The 25,160-nt window shown below is 50.8% G+C and overlaps 2 protein-coding genes across 7 annotated transcripts in view; one reads left to right on the forward strand and one right to left on the reverse strand.

Moving 5' to 3' along the window:
• The window catches only part of ZDHHC22 (zinc finger DHHC-type containing 22), a 7,316-nt gene extending 824 nt beyond the window's left edge, over positions 1-6,492 (forward strand). For both annotated transcript variants that reach the window (XM_029950846.1, XM_029950845.1), the window contains exons 2-3: positions 474-1,013; positions 6,212-6,492. In XM_029950846.1, coding sequence (XP_029806706.1) covers positions 488-1,013; positions 6,212-6,477 — 792 coding nt within the window. In that variant the 5' untranslated portion in view covers positions 474-487 and the 3' untranslated portion in view covers positions 6,478-6,492. The remainder of the gene's footprint in view (positions 1-473; positions 1,014-6,211) is intronic.
• The window catches only part of TMEM63C (transmembrane protein 63C), a 128,324-nt gene extending 103,170 nt beyond the window's left edge, over positions 1-25,154 (reverse strand). For all 5 annotated transcript variants that reach the window (XM_029950840.1, XM_029950842.1, XM_029950844.1 and 2 more), the window contains exon 1: positions 23,789-25,154. The gene's annotated coding sequence lies outside the window, so the exon portion shown is untranslated. The remainder of the gene's footprint in view (positions 1-23,788) is intronic.
• Between the last annotated feature and the right edge of the window lie 6 nt (positions 25,155-25,160).

Below are 25,160 nucleotides of genomic sequence, written 5' to 3' on the forward strand. Positions count from 1 at the left end.
GGGGGGGGGGTGGCCAGAGGGTCTGAAAAAAGGAGGTGAAGCAGGTCTTCCAAGAGGTCATTTCTCTCTGCCCCACTCCAAATTCTTTACTTTCTCCTCCAAGGGGGTCTGAAGGAGAAATCCGAAACCTGGGCTCATTTATACCGCCATAAAGGAGTGGAGCGCTGGCCCCACGCCCTTTATCTCCCCCACCCCTACCCCCCACCTCACCGACTGCCCTGGCTGTGCCTGGCTCCAGGGCTCTAGAACCTCAGAGGTTGCTCAAAAACCGAGCGGGCACTGGGAGGTAGGGCCTGACCCCCAGAGGCCAGTTCGGTCTTGGGGTTCACACCTGCTTGGCCTCTGGGTCAGGGAAGAGAGGAGGTGTGATCCAAGGGACAGGCGCGGGGAGCTTGGATTTCCGTGGGGTGGGACCGACCAACTGCGCCCCCTGGACACTGCAGTAAGTCTTCCTCTCACCCTGGGCCCCTTAGGAATGTAATCGAGGATGCTGGCCCTGAGGCTGCTCAACGTGGTGGCCCCCGCCTACTTCCTGTGCATCTCCCTGGTGACCTTCGTGCTGCAGCTCTTCCTCTTCCTGCCCAGCATGCGCCAGGACCCCGAGGCCGCCTGGCTCTTCTCTCCCGCGCTGCTCCATGGCGCGCTCTTCCTGTTCCTCTCAACCAATGCCCTGGGCAATTACGTCCTGGTCATCCAGAACTCCCCGGACGACCTGGACGCCTGCCAGGGGCCCTCGGCCAGGAGGGCCCCATGCCCCCCGCCCAGCACCCACTTCTGCCGCGTGTGCGCCAGAGTCACCCTGAGGCACGACCATCACTGTTTCTTCACCGGCAACTGCATCGGCAGTAGGAACATGCGCAACTTCGTCCTGTTCTGCCTCTACACCTCCCTTGCCTGCCTCTACTCCATGGTGGCCGGCGTGGCCTACATCTCAGCAGTGCTTTCCATCTCCTTCGCCCACCCCTTGGCCTTCCTCACGCTCCTTCCCACCTCCATCAGCCAGTTCTTCTCCGGTGAGTGGGTCTTGGCAGGCAGGTTGGGCCCTCCATAGGGACCCTCCACCCCAACCCCAGGTTTGCCAGATTTAGTAAATAAAAATACCGGATGCCCAGTTAAATGGTAACTTCAGATAAACAATGCATAACTCTTTTAATATAAATATATCCTAAATATTACATGGGGCATACTTATAAACATTTTGTTAACGGGGTGCCTGGGTGACTCGGTCGAGTGTCCAACTCTTAATTTTGGCTTAGGTCATGATCTCAGGATCATGGGATCGAGCCCTGAATTGGGCTCTGCATTGAGCCTGGAGCCTGCTTAAGATTCTCTCTCTCCCTCTGCCTCTTTCCCCTGCTCATGCTCTCTCTATAACTAAATATATACATAAATAAATACATCAATAAATATTCTGAAATATATCTGAAATTATATATCTGAAATTCAAGTTAACTGGGCATACTGTATTTTACCTGGCCGCCTCCCTCTCCACCCCCTCCACATCCTCATTCATCATCTCCTCCTGGCTTGCCACGATATGCTCATGGGAATTTGTGGCAATCCAGGCGGAACACTTGCTCCGCGCCAGACAGGCCCGGGTGCTGGCCATCCTGCCATGCAGCTTGGGAGGTACACCTGTGCTATGGTCTTCCTCTGCCTGGGCTCTGATCCTGTTCACACATTCCCTCAAGGACTTTGCTCTCCAAATGTTTTGCCAACCAACCACAGTAAGACTGACCAGGGTGCCAGGCCAGCCCCCCACAGAAGGCTGAGCCCTGCCCTCCTGCCCACTACATTTGTCCCTGCCAGGCTGTTTCTAGGCTGCCGATGGCGCGGAGCAGGGGGCACCCTGGCTGGAGATGCAGCCATGTTTAATGGCTCCATCTTCACATCCCAGCACTGTGGCACTGGCGTGGGATTTGACCCTTCAGGGAGACTCTCACGCCTGCAGGAGCCATGCAAGTGGGTCTTCACGCCAGGACACAGCTGAGCACCCTGGGGAGGACTATGCTTGTGCCCCCGAGGAGAGCTCCTTGATTCCTGGCACAGAGGGGCCTGTCTCCCGTTGGCAGTTCTTAGCACTTTACCTGGCCTTGAAATTCACCCCTCCCTCATTGCCTTCCATTCCATCCCCACCCTGGCCTTTGACTCCAGCCAGCTTGGTTTTACAGTTGCGAGCGTGCACGCATGTGTGTGTCTGAGATTGAAACTGACGTTCATAGGGGGTTGAATGGCTTGCCGGGGATCTTACTACCACAGACTGACAGGCAGTCTCTGCCCCACCCCCACCCCCGCCCAGGTGTTTAAACAGCCCCACGCAGCCTGGGGAACCTAGCACACCACTGGCCTGTCAGGAACAAAGACACACATTGCAGCTACATCCATTGAGAGCCCAAGATTATTTTGATGTGCCTTGGGCCAGACCCTCATGGAAGTTCTGCTCCACTCTGGGGAGCCATCATTGTGGTCTTTGTTGGGCCCACAGCCAAGAGTCCTTCACAGGAGCAGAACTGTGGTGTCGTTGCAGAATGGGGACTCAGAAACTCAGGAAGGCCGCAGCTGTGGGGTGGCCTTGAGGGCTGGTGGCTGAGTTCAGCCCAGAACTCAGAACTCTGGGGCCTTCTGGATCCTGGCATGGGCCTAGAAGGCTGCTGGGCCTGAAATAACCAGACCGGGGGAGGGGAGGTGGGCGGGCTAGGGGGGTGGAGTGTGAGCACAGACAGGTGGAGGCATGAGGAGAGCCAGAGAGCCTGATTACACTTTCTTTTCCAAGTAGCATCATCACATCAGAATGAATGGTTCCAAAGGGAGGATCTGGAAATGGTTTGATTTGAGATAAGCCTGGGCTTGAGGCCTGTCCATATGTGCTAGGTGTGGGAGACAGTATAGAAGGGAAGAGGGGTTCTTGCTTTGGTCTGAGGGAGAACAGAGCCAGTCAGTGACTACCTTGGGACCCAGATCCCTGTTGCAGCACCTCTTTTTACCTCCTCCCCATACCCACTGGGAGAAGGAGGCCAAGATTTTTTAAAAAATATTTTTTAATGTTTATTTACTTTTGAGAGAGAGAGAGAGAGAGAGACAAAGTATGAGTGGAGGAGGGACAGAGAGACAGAGGAAGATGTAGAATCTGAGGCAGGCTCCAGGCTCCGAGCTGTCAGCACAGAACCTGACGCGGGGCTCAAAGCCACAGAGACAGCACAGAACCTGACGCAGGGCTCAAACCCACAGACTGTTAGATCATGACCTGAGCCGAAGTCAGATGCTTAACCGACTGAGCCACCCAGGCGCCCCCAAGATTTCTAATCTCCAGCTCTCCTGTCCTATCCATCTTCTTCCTTTGCTGACCTTCCTTCTTCCCCCTCACCAGCCCTTCTCGCTCCACCCCCACATACGCACTTGACCCCATCAGCACACTGGATCTCACCAGCGTCTCTCTTTCTATGTCTTCTTCTATTCTCAACCTAGATGGTTGTGGGCATACCCTCTCTCGTCTGCTCAGGAGGGCAAGTGGACAGGAGGGACTAGGAGGGAACAGGCTGTTGAATAGACTGACCATCCGCAGCTGTGGTACTGCCCTGAGTCAGATCTGCCACCAGAGCACAGCATGGCTGGGAGTGTGGGCCCTCAGCTCATGCCAAGGAAGTAGGAGACTAGCCAGTTCGATTTTGGAAGTTGTCCTTTCTTTGGGCTTCAGGGCGTTGGTATAGCTTGTGTCAGCTCTCTGAGCCTCATTCCTCTTATCTGAGAAGTGGCAATGACACCACCTGACGTGTGTCATTGGGATACGTGTGCCAGCACAGTGGGTGCCACCAGCAAGTCCAGTAGAAGGGGAAGAGGACTAACATTTGCTAAGCACAAAGTATGTGAATTATCACATCCATTTTAAAAGCTCAGGAGCCAAAGGCTCAGCCAGGTTAAGTTGCTTCCAAACACACAACGAGTGTGACTCCAACCCAAGATTTGGACCCAGGGCTGCTAGCCTCCAGAGCTCATACTCTTTCCACCGCACCACTCTGCCTCTCTGGAGCTGCTTCTAGATGATTGAGCCACTTTGGGAGGAAGAGAGGTTCTTGTCCCTGCCTGTCTACTAAAGATACCAGATGACAATCTGTCAGAGGTGTTATAGATGCTTGGTAGGAAGCAGGGGTGGAAAGATTGGATAATGTGAGCATTTGGGCCCTTTAGGAAGATTCTGTGATTTTCTAAAAGAAGAACTATTATTAAATAATTCAGAAGAGCTGAGGCAGCCAGGCTGAGCAACTTCAAACACTTCAAGAGAAAGCAGGTTCCCAGAATAGCCTTTTGTAACTGCTGCAAGGGGCCAGGAAAAGGCCACAAGGTCTTTTCCGCATGTCTTGATTTAGTGCCAGAAAAAAGCCTGTGGAAAACAGCTTCCATCAGCTCGGGCATATCCCTGCGGCTGAGTTGCAAGGCAGCCCCTGCACTTGACAGCTCTGATGTTCTCACATCGCAGCTCGAGGGCCATCTTTGCCTGTCAGCATTCCTGGAGCCCGGAGGGCACCATGGTTCTGGAATCCTGCACGTGGCTGAGCTAACCTGTGCTGACAAGGAAGAAGTGGGTCAGAGGGATGAAACAGCCCTAAGTAAGCCTGGGCCCACTGCCGCCCGCATGGCAGCTGAGGGGCTGCTCAAAATGCCAGCTGGAGTGAGTTTTCCATCCCCTGGGCAGCTGGGCTTACCTGTCTCCAACACTGCAAGGAGAAACCTATCAAAGCTTGTAGGGCTGAAGGCAAGACAAAGCTGCTAATGAGCAAACCTGAATCCAGCCCACATCTTCCTGGCTGCTGAGTCCACTGATGCTCACACTGGACAAAATTTGAAAGCCCAATGCTCACAGGTCTAGAAACTGGGGCCTGGGGAAACCAGCGAAGAGGTGGGCTGGAGCCAGAGAATGCTGGAAAAAAAGGATATGGTTGAGATGTGCAGGGGCTGAATAGGTTGAAAGGTGGGGTCTCTGGAACAGGTACCCTCATCTAATTGGGAGGGGTGGTGGTTGACTTTCCCTTTTGTAGCTGAGGGAGACAGGGGCTGAGGAGGGCTTTTGAGTTCTCTTCTGGGCCCACTGCTCTAGCTGCTAGGCAGGTCAAGGCAGGTGTCTCTGCTATGGCTGCCAAAGCTGCAGCCCACCCAGGACTCGAAGACCTGGAAAGAAGGAGGAAGCTGGGTGGTCTTGGGAGTTAAATATGAGCCCTTGTTGGGTGTAGTCTCCTCATCCATAAATGGCCCTCATCAGGGAGCATTGCACTGAGCGTGAACAAGAATGCTGACCACTTTGTACACCATTTCCCTGAATCATGCAGCCTTATGGAATCATTATTATTATACCCATTTTACAGATGAGCAAACTGTAGCTCAGAGAGATTCGATAATTTATACAAGGCCACAGAGCCAAGAGATTCAAACTTAGCATAGACTGACCACCCCAGTTCTGGAGAGTGTGGGATCTTTTACTCAGTGGATGTTTAAACCAGTGATAGAGAATGCTAGTTTGGAGGGATTTGGAGAAGTCCTGCCTAAGACAGAGAGCTAGACTGATGATCTTGGGGCATCTTCCAGCCTTAGCAAGCTCTGGCTGACAGCTCTGGCCAAATGTTCTAGTGGCCACACTGTCCTCTCGTTAACATTAATGACTGAATTATTTTCTAAGGCAGCGCTCTGCACTGCCCTTGGAGCTTGTGACTTATGCTTCTTGATCACTAGGCCCTGTTCTCCATCATGCTGTCACTTTCCAGAGTCCTCCCAGCCAGTGTTCCCAGTTTTAGAGGGAGATGGCGCTGCAGTCAAGGCAATGGCCCAGGAGCCAGCTCCCTCCCCAGCATGCTCAGCTCACCCCCCTCTCCTCCAGAAAAAACACCTTCTCCCTGTTTCCAGACCACAAAGAGAAGACAACGCAAGATGGGTGTCTCTAAGGAAATGTTAGCATCTAGGCACTGCCTGGAGAAGCCTCCTCTTCCCCCCCACCCCCATCCCCAGTTTTCCCCTCTCACTTCAAGAGCCATCAGCTCTAAGAAAAAGTTAGGGCAACTAGTTCATCCTTCCTTTCCCTTGCTACAGTGCTGAGATTGCTACAAAATATAGCTTCAGTCTCATTAATCTCCCTCCTTCCCCAGCGGAAAGCGACTGCATGGATCGCAGTGCAGTACGTGGCCTGGGTGTAAAGCGATTCTGGTGTTCCCCTCCCCCGCTGCAGGAGCTGTCCTCGGTTCTGAAATGTTCGTCATCCTCATGCTCTACCTCTGGTTTGCCATCGGCCTGGCCTGCGCGGGCTTCTGCTGCCATCAGTTGCTGTTGATCCTCAGGGGGCAAACCCGTCACCAGGTGCGGAAGGGGGTGGCAGTGAGGGCCCGGCCTTGGCGCAAGAACTTACAGGAGGTCTTCGGGAAGAGGTGGCTGCTGGGCCTGCTGGTCCCCATGTTCAATGTTGGAGGTGAGAACTCCAAGCAGCGTGACAAATAGCAGGCATTCCCATCATTTTTCTGTGTGTGTGTCTTGACTCCTGAACATAGGACCATGGCACTCTTACTTCCACCCACAGCCCAATACAAGCTTGAGCCAGAAAGGTCCTATCATCCGCCCCGGGTCTGTGACATATAGAGAACAGCACTGGCTGGTGGATTGTGGCAAGAACCAAAAATGGCCACCCAGGCATTGCTAGGCTCCCAAGAGCCAGTCAACTGTTAGGAGGCCTCTGCTTTTGTTCCTTCCCCTTGGAGCCCCTGCTTCCCCGCCCTCTGCCAGGCTCATCCACTCTCTCCCATGTCTCACGTCCTCACTGCTATCGGCCAGGGCTCTTCCTCTCAGACCCATGTTAGGATGGAGAGTGATTTCTTGTTGTTGGTATGATGCTTCCAGGACCCAGAGGCTGGCAAAAATGTTTAAAATTACTATGTGTGAGAGGTAGCCAAGTCAGCTCTGCCAACTGCTAGGGAGGTTGAAAAAGGAGGGGTGTGTTCTCATTCTCTCTGTGGATTTGTGAGCAGAGCAGTGGAAGGGAAACTCAGGAGCTTACTGCCCCACCCTCAAGTTGCAAAGCCTTTTCTCTGGGAGAGACAGCATCCAATGGCCTGGGATTTCCAGGCGCTGTCCCTGTCTACCTTGCCCCATCTAGCCACCCAGCCCAGTCTGGGACCTGCCTTGATGTTTCCTTCCCTTGGCAGTCTTCCAGCTTTCCCCCTTTGATGTCCAGTCTCTGGGGTCTTTGCTAGATGTTGGGAAGGCAAGAAAGAAGGAAGAAGGAAAGGAGAAATACTGATAAATGGGAGAAGCATGTGGCTGCCTGACCATACAGAAGGGTGTGTGTGTGTGTGTGTGTGTGTGTGTGTGTGTGTGCACGCACGTGAGAGACAGAGAGAGAGAGAGAGAGAAGTGGTGAGGAGTGTTGTTGCGAAATTAGAAAATGCTTAGGGGAGGGGAGGAGAGAGGTCACACAGAGGGTGGGCACTGGGGTATTTGGGAAATGAGAATGAGAGGGGCAAATGGGTTCATTTCTGAAGGACATTCTAGCATCTAAAGCTGTTCAGTATTTGAATGGCTGCCCAGGGAAGTAAAGAGTGCCCGCTGGAGGTATTCCAGCAGGGACTGGTCAGTCTTCTGGCAGGCGTGCTGTGGAAAGAATTTCTGTACAGGCTCAGGAAAGGGAGGATCCTTTCCCACCCCCAAGATTCTAGTGTCCTCTTTGTGATTGCCAGGCCCAGAGGCAAGATCTGTAGAGATGCCTGTGAATTATTTGCTTTCATGAAGTGGGGAGAAGGCATGGAGGGGTCTGAAAATCATAATGCAAACTTTCAGGATCCTACTTTGCCACTGAGGAGGGGTCTCTGACAAGACCAGACAATGTGGGTATTAATGCTAGCTGAGGGAGTCGGCATCTGAGGAAAGGAAGGTGGAGCAGTGTCAGGGATAGGTGGGGGCAGTGGTGGGAGAGCAAGGCTGGGAGGTCAGGCAGTTGCGAGACCAGCCTTGGGGTTACCTAATTGGCTCTGGATGGGGGCACTCCTCTGTGTTCTGGGGCCCAGAGGGTCAAACCTCTGGGGCATATTCAGGAGTAGGGACAACACAAGTGCCCCTTCTGACTGGATCCCAAGGCCAGTCAACTATCCATGCAGGCAGCAGGGCTGAAGCCCACACCCTACAGCCACCCCAAGAACAAGAACACTGAGTTCTTGAGCAGAGCTCACAGGACTTTACCTTGGTCCTACCTTCACGCCCCCTACAGGACTAATGTAGTAATGGCACCACTGGCTCATACTCCCTCCCATTTTCATTCATTCATGCATCCTGCATATATTTCTTGAGTGCCAGCTCTGTGCCAAGTCTCTTCCAGGCACTGGTATACAATGATGAACAAGACACACTTGTTGTGATGAGCACTGGGTATTATATGTAAGTGATGAATCACTAAATTCTATTCTTGAAACTAATATTACACTATATGTTAACTAACTGGAATTTAAATAAAAACTTAAAACAAACAAAAATGAACCAGACAATAAACTCTCTACCATTCGGGGCACCTTGCCACTGCCTCCATGCCCAGAATCTCACCCCTTGGAAAATGGGTACTCTGCCATCTTTGGGTCAGCAGGGCAGGTCACTTGGAGGGAAAGGATATTGCAGGGAAGGCTGAAGAGGAGCCTGGGCTGGCTGGATGACGGAATCTTTGGGGAGCATCTTCACCCCCAGTTCTGGCCATACTTAAAATGTGGGAGTGGAAGGGGAGGGAAGAGATTCCTTGGGCAATCCAGACTTTGGCTCTCTCCTGACCCCAGGGCTCAAGCTTGGAAGCTAGCCATGCCAGTCCCAGCCTCCTGGAGGCTCAGCACTGTGAGGCTGGGGAGAGGCACTAAAAGAGGGACCTGCAGGGGTCGGCTTCCAGCAGATTGGCCAGTGGGTGGTGACGGTGGGGAGGTTGCCAGGTGTGGGACTTGAGCAGCATCTCTACACATGGCCCTGTGTTGTGGATGAAGAACATCAATAAAACATGTGGTGTTAAATTGGATTTGATGTGATCACACGGGCGCTGTGGTTGGTGGCAGGGCTGGCAAGGCTGGAATGCAACGACATGGTCAAACTAGCTGTTGAAATATTTAAGGTAAGTATCAAAACCACCTCTGTTCTAGCAGGTAAGTAACAATTGTCCAGACTCCCTCTACCCCACCCCGGCTGCCCCAGCTGCTCCTCCCCTGGGACTCCTGGCTAGCCTCAAAATCCAGCAATGAAAAGGGAAATGCCTATTATCTGCATAGACTGTCCTTTGTGACTGGTCAGGGTTGTGCTGGGTGGCTGCTAAATGTATGGATACCACCTCTGGTTGGTAGCAGGTCTATGTGCTGGGATCTCTGGACCCATGGGGACCAGGGGTAGAATGTCTAACACAGGAACTTTGCTCTTCCTCCTCCCACTCCTTCCCATGTGAGAGGACAGGTGGGGAGAGAATGAAGAGGAGAAGCTACTTGGTCCTCCCTCGTAGCCAGAGCTGACTGCCCATGAGGATCAGCTAGGGCCACTGACCGCTTAGCCCCTACAACACTTGAAGACTTCAGGCTGCCCAGTCCTGGGGGCAGCTGAGAGTGGGTTGGGCCCTGCAGGGAGGAAGTGGTCTCTGAGCAGGTGAATGGGCATGACTTCTGATGCATCCTAGAGATGAGCAGGCCTGGACTAGTGGAGGGCACAACTACACAGTGTTTGTTCTGCTTGGGCTGTTGAAGAACCTTCACTCAGGCCAGTGTTGTACATAAGTCTGTGTTCTCTGAACACATGCCAATGAGCAACCAAACTGGCAGACCCAACATTGCTGGTGGTGGGGTGTGGAGGGGATGAATGGAGCTGAGACTAATCTTCAGCACTTGGTAGGACATGTGCTGTCTACACTCCACAGGGCAGAGACACCTGCCTTTTCACCATTGTATTCTGAATGCCTAGCAGTGGCTAGGCACATAGTAGGTGCTCAGTAAATACAAACTAGATGAATGCTTAGATTTTGTGCTCATTTGCTCACTGCACATCTCTTCTTGCTGTGCACACTGTGGGGCTGGAAGACAGATGAGACAACAACGCTGTCCTCCAGTGATTCACATCCTGAGAGAGATTCCTGGGAGGCCCAGAGGAGGAAGAGAGCATGTCCAGCTGTGGGGACCGGGGAGCTTCCCTGTGTGCAGAGCCTAGAAGGATGGATGTGATTTGAGAAGGCAGAGATGGATAAGGAGGGCTTTCCAGGAAAAGGGAACATGCCTGTAGCCTTGGAGTGATCATGGGAAGGTGGGCATGGAGAGGCAGATGGGGTTAAATCTGGGAGTTGAGCAATTCTTATCAAAATAACACCAGCATTCTTCAAAGAGCTAGAACAAACAATCCTAAAATTTGTATGGAACCAGAAAAGACCCCAAATAGCCAAAGTAATCTTGAAAGAGAAAACCAAAGCAGGAGGCATCACAATCCTGGACTTCAACTTATATTACAAAGCTGTAATGATCAAGACAGTATGGCACTCATGGAAACCAATTTGAAAATAAACTATTAAAAAAAACAGTATGGCACTGGCACAAAAAACACACTCAGATGAATGTAACAAAATAGAGAACTCAGAAATGGACCCACAAACGTATGGTCAATGTATCTTTGACAAAGCAGGAAAGAATACTCAGTCGAATAAGTCTCTTCAGCAAATGGTGCTGGGAAAACTGGACAGTGACATGCAGAAAAATGAAGCCAGACCACTTTCTTACACCATACACAATAATAAACTCAAAATGGATGAAACACCTAAACGTAAGACAGGAAGCCATCAAAACCCTTGAGGACAAAGCAGGCAGAAACCTCTTTGACCTCGGCCACAGCAACTTTTTACTCTACACATCTCCAGAGGCAAGGGGAACAAAAGCGAAAATGAACTATTGGGACCTCGTCAAGATAAAAGGCTTCTGCACAGCAAAGTAAACAATCAAAAAACTAAAAGGCAACCAATGGAATGTGAGAAGATATTTGCAAATGACATATCAGATAAAGTGTTAGTATCCGAAATGTATAAAGAACTTATCAAACTCACCACCCTAAAAAATATCCAGTGAAGAAATGGGCAAAAGACATGAATAGACATTTCTCCAAAGAAGACATCCATATTGCTAACAGACACATGAAAAAAATGCTCAACATCACTCATCATCAGGGAAATACAAATCAAAACCGTAATGAGATACCACCTCACACCTGTCAGAATGGCTAATATTAACAATTCAGGCAACAACAGATGTTGGTGAGGATGTGGAGAAAGAGGAGTTCTTTTGCACTGCTGGTGGGAATGCAAACTGCTGCAGCCACTCTGGAAAACAGTATGAAGGTTCCTCAAAAAATTAAATATGGAACTTCCCTACAACCCAGCAGTTGCACTACTAGGTATTTACCCAAGGGATATAGGTGTGCTGTTTCAAAGGGGCACATGCACCCTAATGTTTATAGCAGTGCTATCAATAATAGCCAAAGTAGGGAAAGTATCACTCCACAATCAAAAAGAATGAAATTTTGCCATTTGCAACTACATGGATGGAACTAGAGAGTATTATCCTAAGCGAAATTAGTCCGTCAGAGAGAGACAAATATCATATGACTTCACTCATATGAGGACTTTAAGATGCAACAGATGAACATAAGGGAACGGAAGCAAAAATAATATAAAACCCGGGAGGGGGACAAAACATAAGAGACTCTTAAATATAGAGAACAAGCAGAGGGTTGCTGGAGGGGTTGTGGGGGAGGGGGTTGGGCTAAATGGGTAAGGGGCATTAAGAAATCTACTCCTGAAATCATTGTTGCATAGGCTAACTAACTTGGATGTAAATTTTAAAAAATCTGGGAGTTGAGATCTGAGCAGAGGGGGCCTTGAGTGGGAAACTAAGACATCTAGACCGAAGTTGACCCGGGATCCACTGAAGGGTGTGAGCAAGGGAGCAACCTTAAAGATATATTTTAGAAAGTAGGGCTTTGGTGGGTAGACCAGAAGTTTGGCGGGGAGACCCAAGAGGAGGCATCTGCTTGAGCAAGGGTGACATAACAAGGATTTGGGAGGGAACACTGGCTGTGGGCTGGTAAGGAAGGGACACGGTCACAGCCATTTCACAGACATGGAGAGCATGACTGGAGAGGTCCTGGAGAGAAGGCCCAAGATGATCCTGAAGGTGGAGACAGAATGGTCAAGGCGACCTCAAAAAAAAGGCCATCAGGAGCAGAGAAGATCATGACCCTGGAGTTCAAGGTAATGGGGATACTTGGCCCATCAGTTGGTGATTGATGCTATTGCTCTTACCTAACCACTCTGTAACCTTGCGTTGGAGGAAGGGATTCAGGACAATCTGCACATCGCGTCATGCAGCACAACCTTCTGGCTGCCAAAGCTGGGAGAAACTATCTCCAGCAATAGAGGTCACAAGTCCTCAAGGCGACCTGAGCAGCCACCTGCTATAATGAAGAAGCCAGTCCTTGAGTCCCAGCAGCCACCTTTTAGCCAGTCTCCTTCCCCAGGATCATGGTTGTCTTGTCGCTCCCTGCATTTAGTCCTCCAAATGCCCTGGTTCCTCCCTGTACTCAGTATCCTGCAACTGGCCTCATTGCTGCCTGCATCTCCCTCCTCTGGGCATGTTCTCAAGGATGCTTGTGAGGCAGCTCCTCCTGCCAGGGAGAAAAGGAGGGGATAGGCAGGGAGCTAGTGTGCATTGCTTCTGCCTTATTTGAGATGCTGTGGTAATAAGGCAGCACCTTGACCTCGTCACCAACCAGGGTGAGCCTGTTGGTGCGGTTGGGGTGGGGGGTGGGGATCTGGGGTAGCTCCTGATGTTGGTTTCTGCTTCTGTCCTCATTCCTCTCTCTGTGGGTAGTGCTGGCCCAGCTCCTCCATTCATTCCTCAGACATTCACTGATGCCGACTCCGTGCCAGAAATGATGCCAAGAACCAGGAATGCAAAGATTAATGAGACCTAGTACCTGACCTCTGGGAGCTCAAAGGGAAGAGGACCAACGACAGACAGTTATGAGGGAGGACAGGGTGCCACAGAGCACCCTCTCAGCCAATAGGCTGGAAGGCTTCCCAGAGGAGGCAACGTCAAGATAATATAGGCTGATTAGGAGTTGCCAGACAGGAAAGCAGGGCTGTAGGTAGGAATGGATGTAGGAGGGACCGTGCAGGGGCAGGAATGCCAGATGACTCCTGGGAGTTGTGAGTCGCCATTTAGGAGCAATAGGGGCATGAGTAAGCATCTTGCGGTCACAGCCACAGAGAAGAGTTCAGTCCTCAGCCACATTTCCCGTGGACCTGCCTCTTCCCTCTGATCGCTTCTTACAGGCTGTCCCACCTGAGTGACTCAAGCACAAACTGGTTCTAGTTTGGTTTTTTTCTAATGATCCGCAGGATCCTCCACGTTAAGGACCAAAGGCAGAGGGTCACGTTTATTCCCCCAGGGTTCAGTCCAAAGTGTTGAAGAACTCGACTGGGGACATCAGGGCCCTTTGGGCTCAGAGAAGACCCTCTGGGAAGAGCTCCCCGTCACTCTTTCCTTCCCACAGAACTTCAGCAAGTGGGTTAGAAGGAAGTCGTTTCTTTTTTTTTTTTTAATTTTTTTAATGTTCTTTATTTATTTTTGAGAGACAGAGAGAGACAGTGGGAACAGGGGAGGGTCAGAGAGAGAGGGAGATACAGAATCTGAAGCAGGCTCCAGGCTCTGACTAGCTGTCAGCACAGAGCCTGATGCGAGGCTCGAACCTACGAACCGTGAGATCATGACCTGAGCCGAAGCCGGATGCTTAACCGACTGAGCCACTCAGGTGCCCCAGAAGGAAGTCGTTTCTACTGAGATGGCTACCAGGGGCTCAGGCAGAGGGGCGGCCTTTCACGATGTACAATCCTCTCATCCTGACTGGCGAGGCCTGTGTTCCTTTCATGGCCCTCTGCACCACCCTCTGCCCACACCATCACCTAGTGGCCCCCACATGCTTCTTCCATTAGCCCTGACTGGTCCAGGCCCCAGGGAAATTGTCCGTCCTGTATGGGTTTTGTCTCCCAACTGAGCCTTGGAGGGCAGGAATGGCAATGGTGGAACCTAGCAGATAGTGTAGAGCACTGACACTATTGATGTAGGAGTCATCACGGGTAATAATGACCGACATTTGCTGAGCATTCACTATGTGAATGGGCCCTTATCACACACCCTTTACCTATAGTAACTACTTATTCCTCATAGCAACCCCTCGAGGTATGCTTATTACCCCTATTTTCCAGGTAAAGAAACTGAGGCCCCGAGAAGTTATAGAAGCTTCCCAAGGCCTTGCAGCTGGTAAGGGGCAGAGCGGGGATTCAAACTCAGGCAGCCTGCTCCTGAGTTCATCCTTTGAGCCTAGACACCAGAGTGTCTTTGTATTGTACACTATTGTAGACATCCATGAAGTCCCCTGCTGACAAGTAGCAGTCAAGTTTTCATTCATTAACTCATTGATTGATTCATGCATTTAACCTACTTATTGAGTACCTGTTATTCACTAGGCACTGGTGGGTACAGAGAAAGGAATTAGGCACAGCCTCTGCCTTCACAGAGCTCACAGCTGCTGCTTAAGGTGACTGTGGGAGAAAGCAGGCTGGCTTCAGGACCCTGGGATCCTTGAAATGTATCTGGTCCCTCCCAGGCTGATGATTATGGGCAAGTTGCCCAAGATGAAGCAGCTTCTCCCAGAAGCTAACTGTGGACGTCTGAGGACAGTCCTAGCTGGGGACCCTACCCCGGGTGACAAGGATGATGTCTGGCCAAGGAAAAACGGCCTGAGCTGTTTCTGGGCTGCTGCCCTCCCAGGCAGCATCAGGGTGCCTGCAGGAGGGGACCAGGCACTGCCAGGGGGCTGAACACAGCCAGCTTGTCTCCACACCCACCCCCTGGAGACCAGGGCAGGGGGGGCACCAAAGACCCTAAAATGGAGCAGGCTCCAAGGAGAAAAACATCCGCCAAAGCTCATCTATGACATACAGGGGAAGAGAGGCCTCTGGAGGGGCCATGGCCATGGCTGATGAAGCGGGATTACGTGTTAATGCCCCTCCCCCAAATTAAGCAGCATTAGCACAAAGCTCTGCCTCAGAGGCGGTGGGGAGCAGGGCACTGACCTGGAACCCTGAGCTGAGAGCAACAGAGAACCAAGCCATGAGGCCTTCTGGGGAGGAGGCAGCCCCACGTGTGGGCTCCTTCCCGGAGTCCCTGTCCCCAAACGCCCCCTTGCTGGCCTGCTTGTGATGCCTGAAATTCCCACCAGTAATATCTCCTTAAAAATAGCATTGGCCCCCCAAACTCTTCCTTGCAAATTCTGGGATTTGCCTGAGCTGCCTTCTTCCTCAGCTTGAGAGCTAGTTGAGAATTGGGCCAGGGGTGGCATGCATAAGGGACTTCAGATAGAGAGTAGGGGAGCATGGCATCCCCCTCTCCATACTCTGAGGGGCAGGAGGACCCCCGCGAGCAGTGGGAGGGGTGCAGGCCTGGGACACTTCTCTGCAGCGTGGGAGAGAAGGAGCAGGAGAAACTAGGCCTTAGTGGGCAGAACTGAGCAGGGGACTGCACATCCTCATCTAGGAAGCGGCGTCTTCGGAAGATGACCACACTGAGTCCAGAGTGCCCGGTGCTGCTACTGCTGAGGACCTGTCACCCTGGGCAAGTCACTGCCATCCTCAGACACTGGCCTCACTCTTAGACTCAACCAAGAATTGATTGGCCTTCAATCTCTTGGCCTTCAGCAGGGCATGATGTTTGAGTGCCTCTGGAAGGGGCAAGCCTCTCTACTTTGCCACAGACCCCACCCCTCCCCACTACCCCACAGAGGGCTACAATACCCGCCTCCCTTGCCTGTTTGGCACCTGGAAGTTTCTGACTTTGTGACTCCTGAGAGGTTAAGCTTCGTGAGACCAGGGTTCTAGACCCACCTATGCCCTATATATGTTGTATGACCCTCCACAAGTCTCTGGGCCGGCTGGCAAACCTGCTTAGCGTTTTGTGCTGTGGACGGTGAGGGAGAAGGTAGGAATAGTGCTTAAGAGATAAAGCAGTGAGGGGTAGGATTCAGAGATGAGAGGACAGAGGTCGTGAAATAACGTGAGGTTGATTTTAATGGATTCCCAGCCAGCAGAGGTCACTAGTGGTAGGGGAAGGGCTGTGCCTGCTTGTACTCAAGCTGAAAAGATTGCTCACATGGGCCAGGTGGACCCGAGGAGGGACGCCCACCGCGGGGGCAGCCGGGTGAGCAGGCATCGAGGTCCCTCCACCACCTGCAGCCCAGGCCTCGAATTAATCAACAGAGGAGCAGGGGTGGGGACGGGCGGCTCGCCGGAGAAAGAATTTAATTAGCAACGCTTTCAGGAGAGAAAATTAAATTACAGGAAACAAAGGCGCACTCTGAGGAGCACGAAACCCCTAAACTGATTCCCCCAGACAGTCGGGTGCGCCAGGGACGCGGCTGTGCGGGGCTGGGTCTCAGTCGCCTCTCCCGCCTCGCTTATGCGGAGCCTGGTGTCCCGGCACCCGCTGCGGTGGCTCTGCTCCGCCCGAAGGGGGCGCCGCCGGGCCGCACGCCCTGCTCTCCAGGCTCCCGCACTCCCGCGGCAAAGGTGGTTGCGGAGAGGACCTAGGCGAACCAAGCCCGGGACTGAACGGGCGGGCTGCTTGGGTGTTTTGCCTCGCCCAGCCACACAGGGTTTCGGGGGTCGCAAAAGGGCGAGATTTGGGTCCGGTGCTGCTAATAGTGATCTGACACGAGACTCATCCAGGAAAATGGAGTTCGAGGACAAGGCAGCCTTGTCCGCATCCCGCCCCTCCCGGGTGCAATTCCTCAAAGAGGCCCAGGAAGTCGCCCAGGAACACACAGCTGGTAAGTCACGACATTGACATCACACCCCATTGGCCTCTGAGTTCTTCTCCAGCAGGGGAACTCCCGGTTTTGACCTCCCAGTTCCCATCATAAGGCTTCTCTCCCAGTAGGCACTCAGTAAGGGTTTGCTGAATGAATGGTAGGTGTTTTCTTGGTTGTCAGAGCCGGTGCTAATAGCTGAGAGGCTGTGAAGATGAAATGAGACCGTGTGTGTAAGACACCTGGCACCAAACTGGTGCCAGCGCTTCTCAAATTTGACAGTTTTGCGGGAATCACCTGGGGATCTGGTGAGAATGCGGATTCTGAATCAGCCATGATTCCGCACTCTGACAGGCTTCCAGGGGATGGCGCTGCTACTGATCACACTTACTGATCGCACCCGGAGTGGGGAGAGGGCCAGCTAGGCTGGTCTGGGTTCAAGGTCAGCCGTTCACTTTGTCCTAACGGGCAGTGAGCAGCAAACCAGCACAGCTCCCAGCCTGCCTCCCCAGCCCCGCTGCAACCAGAACAGAGCCCCTCCTTAGCACTTGCACTAGTTCCTCCTTCCCACCAGCCCCAATCCCAACATCAGTCCCGTGATAGGGAGTCCCTGAGTAGTTCATTCCATCCTGGTCTGCACATGCGCAGTCACCTGAGGAGCTTGAAAAATTACTGATGGGGTGGGGGAGGGGGAGTCCTACCCCCTGGAGACTCTACTAGGATTCATCTGGGGTGGGGGCTTGGCCTCTGGATTTTAAAAGCTCCCCAGGGGCTGCCACTGTGCAGCCAAGGCTAGAGAACCACCGTAGTGGGGGTGCCTGAGGAGGGCAGTACTGTGAGCAAGTGGGGCTTTGCATAAGTTCACCTGATGGCAGGTGTGGAAGGAGGACTGTCCTTAAGCTTGGAGGCAGAGTCACCAGCTGGGAAGCTGGGCCAAGTGTGAACTGGAGGATCCCAGTGAGGGTGGGGCCAACAATCAATACCCCAGATTCCTCCATAGCTCCCACCCCCTGACTGTGTAGCCCTGAACAGGGGTGAGGCTTGGGACAGGCTGGGGAGAACGTGTTTGCCAAGTACTCTGCAGGGTGTGTACTTGAGGAGGGGCTCCGTTCTGGGTACAGCAGGGTGTGTGAGCGGGCAGGGAGCTGGGCCGGTCTGCTGCTGCTGTAAGCGCAAAGTGAAAGCCTGACCTTGAACCAAGGCCAGCTCAGCTGCCCTGTCTTCACTCCTGGAACTGCATGTTTCACCTGTAGTTAAGAATCAGTACTGTTTACTGAGCACCCACCATGTGGGGCCACTGTAGTCGTACTTTATACATTATGGCATAATAATCTTTGAGAGTAGATAGTAACCTAACAAATGAGGAAATGAAGCCCAGAGAGGTCATCCAACTTGCCAGGACCACACAGAAACCAACTGGATCCAGACCCAGAGCTATGATATGTCCGTCCCACCATGATGCTTCTTCTCAGGTTCTTTCCTTTGCCTGAAACGCTGGCCCCTTCCTCTCAGCTAATCTAAGCTGCACCATATGCCACGGCTGGGCTCAAATCTCAACTCCCCTAGAGTTCCTTTTCGGGCCTTGGAGAGCTCCTGCAGCTCTGGTCTGTAGGTGGCCTTGGGCACCAGGCCACACTACCCAATGCTGCCACTTTCCTGGTGAGTCACATCTCCTGGCTCAGCTCTGAGGGCTCCAGGGCCGGGACCGCATGTGTCTTTCTGTAGGCGCTGGGCCTTTGTAAGTGTTTGGTGCTGCCAGCGCGGAGACTAGGTGCCTATGGGACAGGACTTCGGAAAGTGCTCGCGCTTGGGGTCATGTGAACGTGCCTGCCGGCCACAGCTGCAAAAATGCAGATGCAGGTGTTATTGTGGGTGAGCTAAAAAATCTGGAAACATGGTGACAGATGGTAACTAGACTTATTGTGGGGATCATTTCATAATGTATAAAAATATTGATTCACGATGATGTACACCTGAAATTAACAGTATATTGTGTGTCAATTATACTTTAATTAAAAAATAAAAAAGGTCTGAAGGTGAGTCACCAAACAGATAATCCACTTCTAAGAACTCTGTGCTAGTGTGCCTGGGCCTGGGTGTTGGGGTGAACTTAACTAACATATTGTGCCCGTATCAACAGTTCTGTTCTCAACTAGTAGCTTAGCAAGGACCCTTGCCTATTCGAAGGATGCTAAGCCCACAGGTTATCAAAATGTGAATCTTTAAAATAAAAGTAGAAGTGAGTAGGACATATTACCTTGCTCAGATTTACACACGCCACTCTGGATGTATAAGACCCAGTGAGACCCAAACCAACAGAGGGGCACTGGAGTTAGTTGATGGTCATTGCTACCCTCCCACTAGAGTATCAGCAGGGACGATGCCTGTTGTGTTTACCACCCACTACTAGGTCAGCTCCTGAGACATAAACATGCTGACAACTTGATGTATTTGTTACTCCAAAGTAACAATGACAATGTCTAGGTCAGCTTCAGGAATCGTTAAAACTTTCAGAAGTGGAAATGATCAGGATTTGAGAAGAATATACATTTGAGGGGAGGCAGGAGGAGGAGTGACAAATCAAGTCGTGAAGACCCCTGGTCTGAGGATTTTTAAAGGTCCCTAAAGTGGGACCTGCCCTGAGGCGGACCTGTGCTGTTGGGGGCCTGCTCGCTTCTGAGCCTCAGGGTCCCAGTGCCCTTTTCCTGTCAAAAACCAAAATCAAAACCAAAACATCAGCATGGCAGGCATTTACCGTTGAGTGTCAACTGCCAGGATACCCCAGCCCCTGCAGTTGGCGGAGCCAGGAAGCCAGACCTGTCACCGTGGCCCAGCCTGACTGGTACAACCCGCAACATTAGCAACTTACGAGCTAAAGGCTTCACAGAGTAACTGATGCTCGGAAGATGCTTCAAGAATGGAAGCAGCATAGACTGTGAAGCACAAACTTCCAAATATATCTTGACTAGACAAGGACCAACTTAAAGGCTTTAAAAAAAAAAAAAGATTTTCACCTTCAAATTATTCTGGCCCTTCTGGGGCCTGCTGGAGCGTGAAAACCGTCAGTGAAAGCCTGCCGTCCAAACACTGCCTTAGCTTCCTTGTCAGCTGTGGGCATCCTGGGCTGTTTGTTTTGGCGGTTCACTGCCTTTCCTCTGTGTGTTTTGCTTAAGTGAACACTCATTTGCATTTTCTGAGCAGCTCGGCAATAAGGAGCCCAGAGCCTTGCTGGAGAACAGAGGGGAGCAGGAATGCAACACTGGCCAGGGGACCCCTAGGCCTTCCTGCATTTGTTACATACGACGCAGGGCCCAATGAGGGTGTGGTTTGGTTTTTTTTTTGTTTTTTGTTTTTTGTTTTTTGGTGGGCATCTTTAAGTGTCTTCTCTTCCCCTTGACTTTGGGTCAGATTCTGCATCTGCACATGGGGTGGGTAAAGATGGGTGACTGCAACCTGGCTGTCGTAGGGCTTTGCCCCTACAGGTAGCAGTAGCTTTTAGTTTCTCAGCCTCGACCCTGGAGCTGCTGCGCTCTCAGCCCCAAGTGGAAGGCAGGCTCCAGGCCAAGTGCTCCCATCTGCCCCCCAGCGGTCAAGGCTTTTGGTAGGGGTGGGGAGGGTTGCCGAAAATAGTCCCCGGCCTGTTAGACTTCCACCGGAAGTAGCCAGACCTCCTCAAAGCCACTGCGGTTCCTGAGATAAAGGGAGACTTTAGGAAGACTAAAGGCAGCTATTTTCACTCCTGTTCTCAAGCCACTTTGAAGGCGCGGCTCCAAACACTAATCTTTCAGGCTGACTGGGCCCTCACGCGGGCTGGCCTCGGGATCCTGCTTCCAATTTCCAGTCCTTTCCTTTCCTAAGGGCTTCCGCCCACTCGCTGCATTAACTTCCTGCTCCACAGGCTTTTCTCTCTCTTGCTCATCTCCTCCAGCTGCCTTAATTTGAGGCTGGAACCATACAGACTATTCTTCCAAGCAATTCTCTAATGGCTTGCATAACTATCCTTTTGAGAGAGAGGGAAGAAAGCCACGTGCTCTAAGAACGAAGCAGGAATTCTGAGTGGGAAAGGCCAGAGTGGTCACAGGACGCTAGGGGACCCAAGGAATGTCTCCTTCTGGGCAGCCAGTCAAAGGCTGGGTTGAGATTTGCTGCCTTCCCATTAGTTGGAAATGAGATTTTGGTAGAAGATAGTCTTAATTATTACAAGCAAATGACAACATAAAGGGCGGAATGCCCTCACCTGAATTCCGAGGGTGGGTTCGAGTGCAGGGAGCGATCTCAAAACACTTTAGAGACATCACCGTGTCACACCTCACCATAAGCTCTGGATGCCAAGCAGTCTGCCAGGATCACACCTTCCTGTGATAAAGGAAACTGAGGTAGCAGAGATAAAGGCTGCTTCCTCCTGCCTCTTTCTCTGGCCTTTCTGATCGCGCTGCACGGTCCAGGAGGACCTCATCTCCACCCCTCTTCTAGCGCGGATGCAAGTGATACCGGAAGGCTGGGACCAGAACAAAGTCCTCGTCAAGTTCGACCTCATTTACATGGTCTATGACTCTTACCTTAACATCCTCCCTGGTTGGGGAGACAGAAACCTGGACTGAAATAAAAGCTAATTGACACGCCCTCCAAAACACACGCATTATCCTTCATTTCAGATGAAAGGAGGGAGCTGTTTGCAGATGACTGACGAGGAAGGCCGTGATTTGATTTAACCTCAAACAGCTCTCCTGTGGGGCTCATAATCTCTGAGAGCAGACATTTATATGGGAAGTAGTGAACCCACGTTAGCTGCAACCAGGCAATCCTAAGAAAGGTGACACCAATGCAGACCAGCAAAGTGCTTCCCTTAGAGCCACATAGAAGTTAAAAATCCCATAGAACACTTTAAAGTCATCTTATCAGAGGGCTAGGGGGCTACTTTGAAGGCACCCCAGGTTTTTAAAGTCTTAATTTTCTGGCTCACCTGTAACAGATCTTTAAAATGGTGAGGCCTGGAAAGACCCATGGAGAGCCGGTTGCAATTCTTTATTATTCAGCCAGGAGGAGTGACTTCTAGAGAGGCTCAGTGACTTACCCAAAGCCACCCAGTTGATGAGTAACAGAGGGGACAGGTGAGGCAGGTCTTCAGACCCCATCATACCAGGCCACAGTCTGCCGTGATGCCATCCACAAGGCAGATCCAAAAGGTGTCCTAAATGGACAAGTATGTCCCTCTAGGGGAACCAGGCCAAGGGGCTGGGGCCACAAACTCAACCTCACTCAGCCTCCTGAGACCCACTGTGTGTGGTCTGCCTCTCTCGGTGCCACTCAGATGCATGGATGGCTGTCATTTTCAGGAGGGGCCTTCTCTAGTCATCTTGGCATTTCATTTAAAGGGTCGTACAGCTACATATTTTAAAGTTACTTAGAAAATTGTGTAGGACAGAAATAATGCTCTAAGAATGAGACTCAGGCAGCAACCCTGTAGGCCTTTACATGAGGATAAGCTTTCATTTTTGCAGCATCTTAAAAGTCTGGGGAGGGGCGGCTTGACTGGCCTTGGGGAACAGGGAGGAGCAGGGCATTAGGAATCAACTCTAAGAAGCACGAGAGGGAGGTGTGGAGCTGTACTTGCTAAGGACTCTGTTGTAGGAAGAACTTCATTTAATGTGGCTTTAGTTTGTCCCAGAGTGCAACTGTAGCTTTGACTTTTGTGAAAGTGTCCGATCAGAAGGAAGAGGGGTGCCTGGGGGGCTCTGTCAGTTCAGCGGCCAGCTTCGGCTCAGGTCATGATCTCCAGGTTTGTAGGTTCATGGGTTCCAGGAAGAGCCTGGGGCCTGATTCCGATTCTGTGTCTCCCTCTCTCTTTCTGCCCCTCCCCCACTCACATTCTGTCTCTCTCTTAAAACTAAATGAACATTAAAAAAAAAAAGAAGAAGAAAGTAACCAGTGGACTGTGTTCTCCTTTGACTCCTCCCAACCTATCTAATATAAACTTCTAAGGCGCTAGGTAATATGGGACTGGTCACAAGAATTAAGATTGCCTTCATTTCCTTTTAAGTTCACACCGGTTCAGTATCTAATCCCAACATTCCCGAATGACATGAGTACATATGTTTCAAACTTAACAAGCCTTGAACAACATGCGGCAGAGGGGTGCTGACCCCTGTGTGGTTGAAAATCCATGCATCCCCCAAAACTTAGATACTAAAAGCCTACTGTTGACCAGAAGCCTTACCGGTAACAAAGAGCCGATTAACCCCTATCATGTGTGATAGGACTTATATATTGTATTCTTACAATTAAGTAAGCCGGAAGGAAGAAGTGTTACTAAAACCACAAGGAAACGACATTTGCAGCACGGCACTATACTTATCAAAAGAAATCCACGTATAATTGGCTCAGTTCAAACCCATGTTATTCAAGGGTCAGTGTACTTACTCTAGATTTTACTTAGTACTTTTAGGTAGTTATAAAGCAAAAAGCCAAATAGTTTCAAGTAAGTGACTTTTATTTTTCTCTGACATTTCACAGTCAATTTCTACAAAACTTCATACTTCCTCAAAAGAATTCACATTTGGTAAATAAATCTCTACCCTAAAGAATTCATAGCAGGAAAAAAATACTTCAATATATGCACGGGGGTTACTTTTCTGTTGAAGGAATCATAGTAAAGTCAGACAATACCATAATCAATAAAAACCAATGAGTGTAATAAATTACAAATGGTATTAAACCCCGTTCCCGTAACCAATTCAATCAGCAGCTTTTTCTAGATGTGTGTCAAAGCTGCCAACAAAATCTGCCAAACGTTCTCTTTAAGGGTTGGTCTGAACTAAGAATCGCGTCTTGCTGTCAGAAAACAGTAGGTCTGCCACAGGACTTCATACCAGATCAAAGCATGCTCGCGGACAGCACTGCTACTTACAGCCTTGTGCAACCAACGGAGATCTTTCTGGTCTACTCCGCGGTTCCTCCATGTGCCGATCTGGCTTCTGGCCCCAAACGTCTGGGAGCCTCAGTGGACCTCTTCTTCCAAGAACTAGCTTCCCTGTTTGGCTTCATCTGCTTACAGCTCTACTAGGGAAGGAACACCCATGCTAACAGCCTAGAGAGACTTCCAACACGAAGTCACACAATCAGAGAAGAGGCGGGGAGGTGCTGCGTCGCCCTGCCACTCGGCAGTGCGGATCGATGACGGCTCTCATCATCTTTTACCATGACAAGAAGGGAGATGCAAACCCTAACCTAGGAAGAAGGGTCCAAGAGCTTATAGCTCCACAGAGGGTTTTCTGAGGGAATAAATTTGGTTCTCAGCAAGTATGTTCAGATTTTTGACACTCAGTACGACTCATGACTGGTGCCCAGGCTGTTCTGAATCCACCTGTCTCTCTAGCTTTGCTGCCAAATATATTCTGCCAAAAAGGAAGCTTCCTAGTGTGGTGCGCAGAGCAGGGCTGTCGTTGTGGTGCACAGATTCAGGGGAGGCAAAGGGAGTGGGCCGAGAGGAGAATATTCAAAGGAGCCGAAGGTCTGCTTCAAGACACATTTGCTGGGATTTTGAAACTCTTTCTCTGAAAGTAAATGGCAGGTAGGAATTCCGCACTGACCAGGAGAGTGTAGAGCTTTTACCAAGCCATTTCTAAATTGGTCAGTCATATCTCAGTCGTACATGTTTGATGACAAAGTGTGGGCAATCGGAAGCCTGGTGATTTAAAAACTACATTACAGTTAACAGCTACCAGGTAAATCTGAGCGTTAGCTTCTGGCCTTGGTAAAACTTCAAGAACATTTTTAATGCAGAAGAGACAAAGCTGGCCATACAGAACTTTGTCTTAAGGTAATTTGTACATGGTTTTCAAGAAGATGCCATTTTTAGATGAAAGGATAGAAAGCCTGAAATGGTACTACTTAGAAATCCCGGGTACCTTTAGCACAAAGCCGAAAGAATTGGGATCATCTGGAAATTCGTATCATACCCTCCATTTCTAGGTGAACTTCAGATAACCTCTGGCTTTGCTGCTGTCATCCAGTGCACGGAGGGGACTGGGAAGACTGTGCCACGCCATGTTACTGTGACATGCGACAAACGAAAAATTTGGATATGAAAAGAAAAGCGGCAGGAAGAACAGTCTCCAATGTTTTGGGGACTTCTAACTCAAAGTTTACCAAGTAATCACCACTTCTTTCCTGTTTGACAAAAACAAAAGGAAAAAAAAAGTGGCAGCAGAGGGGTTAACTCACATATGTTCTCAGGAGCCTGGAAACTCTCTGGGAGATTTGCACACATACAACAAGTT

Source organism: Suricata suricatta, chromosome 9 (genome assembly GCF_006229205.1).
Source record: "Suricata suricatta isolate VVHF042 chromosome 9, meerkat_22Aug2017_6uvM2_HiC, whole genome shotgun sequence".
NCBI classification, from domain to species: Eukaryota; Metazoa; Chordata; class Mammalia; order Carnivora; family Herpestidae; genus Suricata; species Suricata suricatta.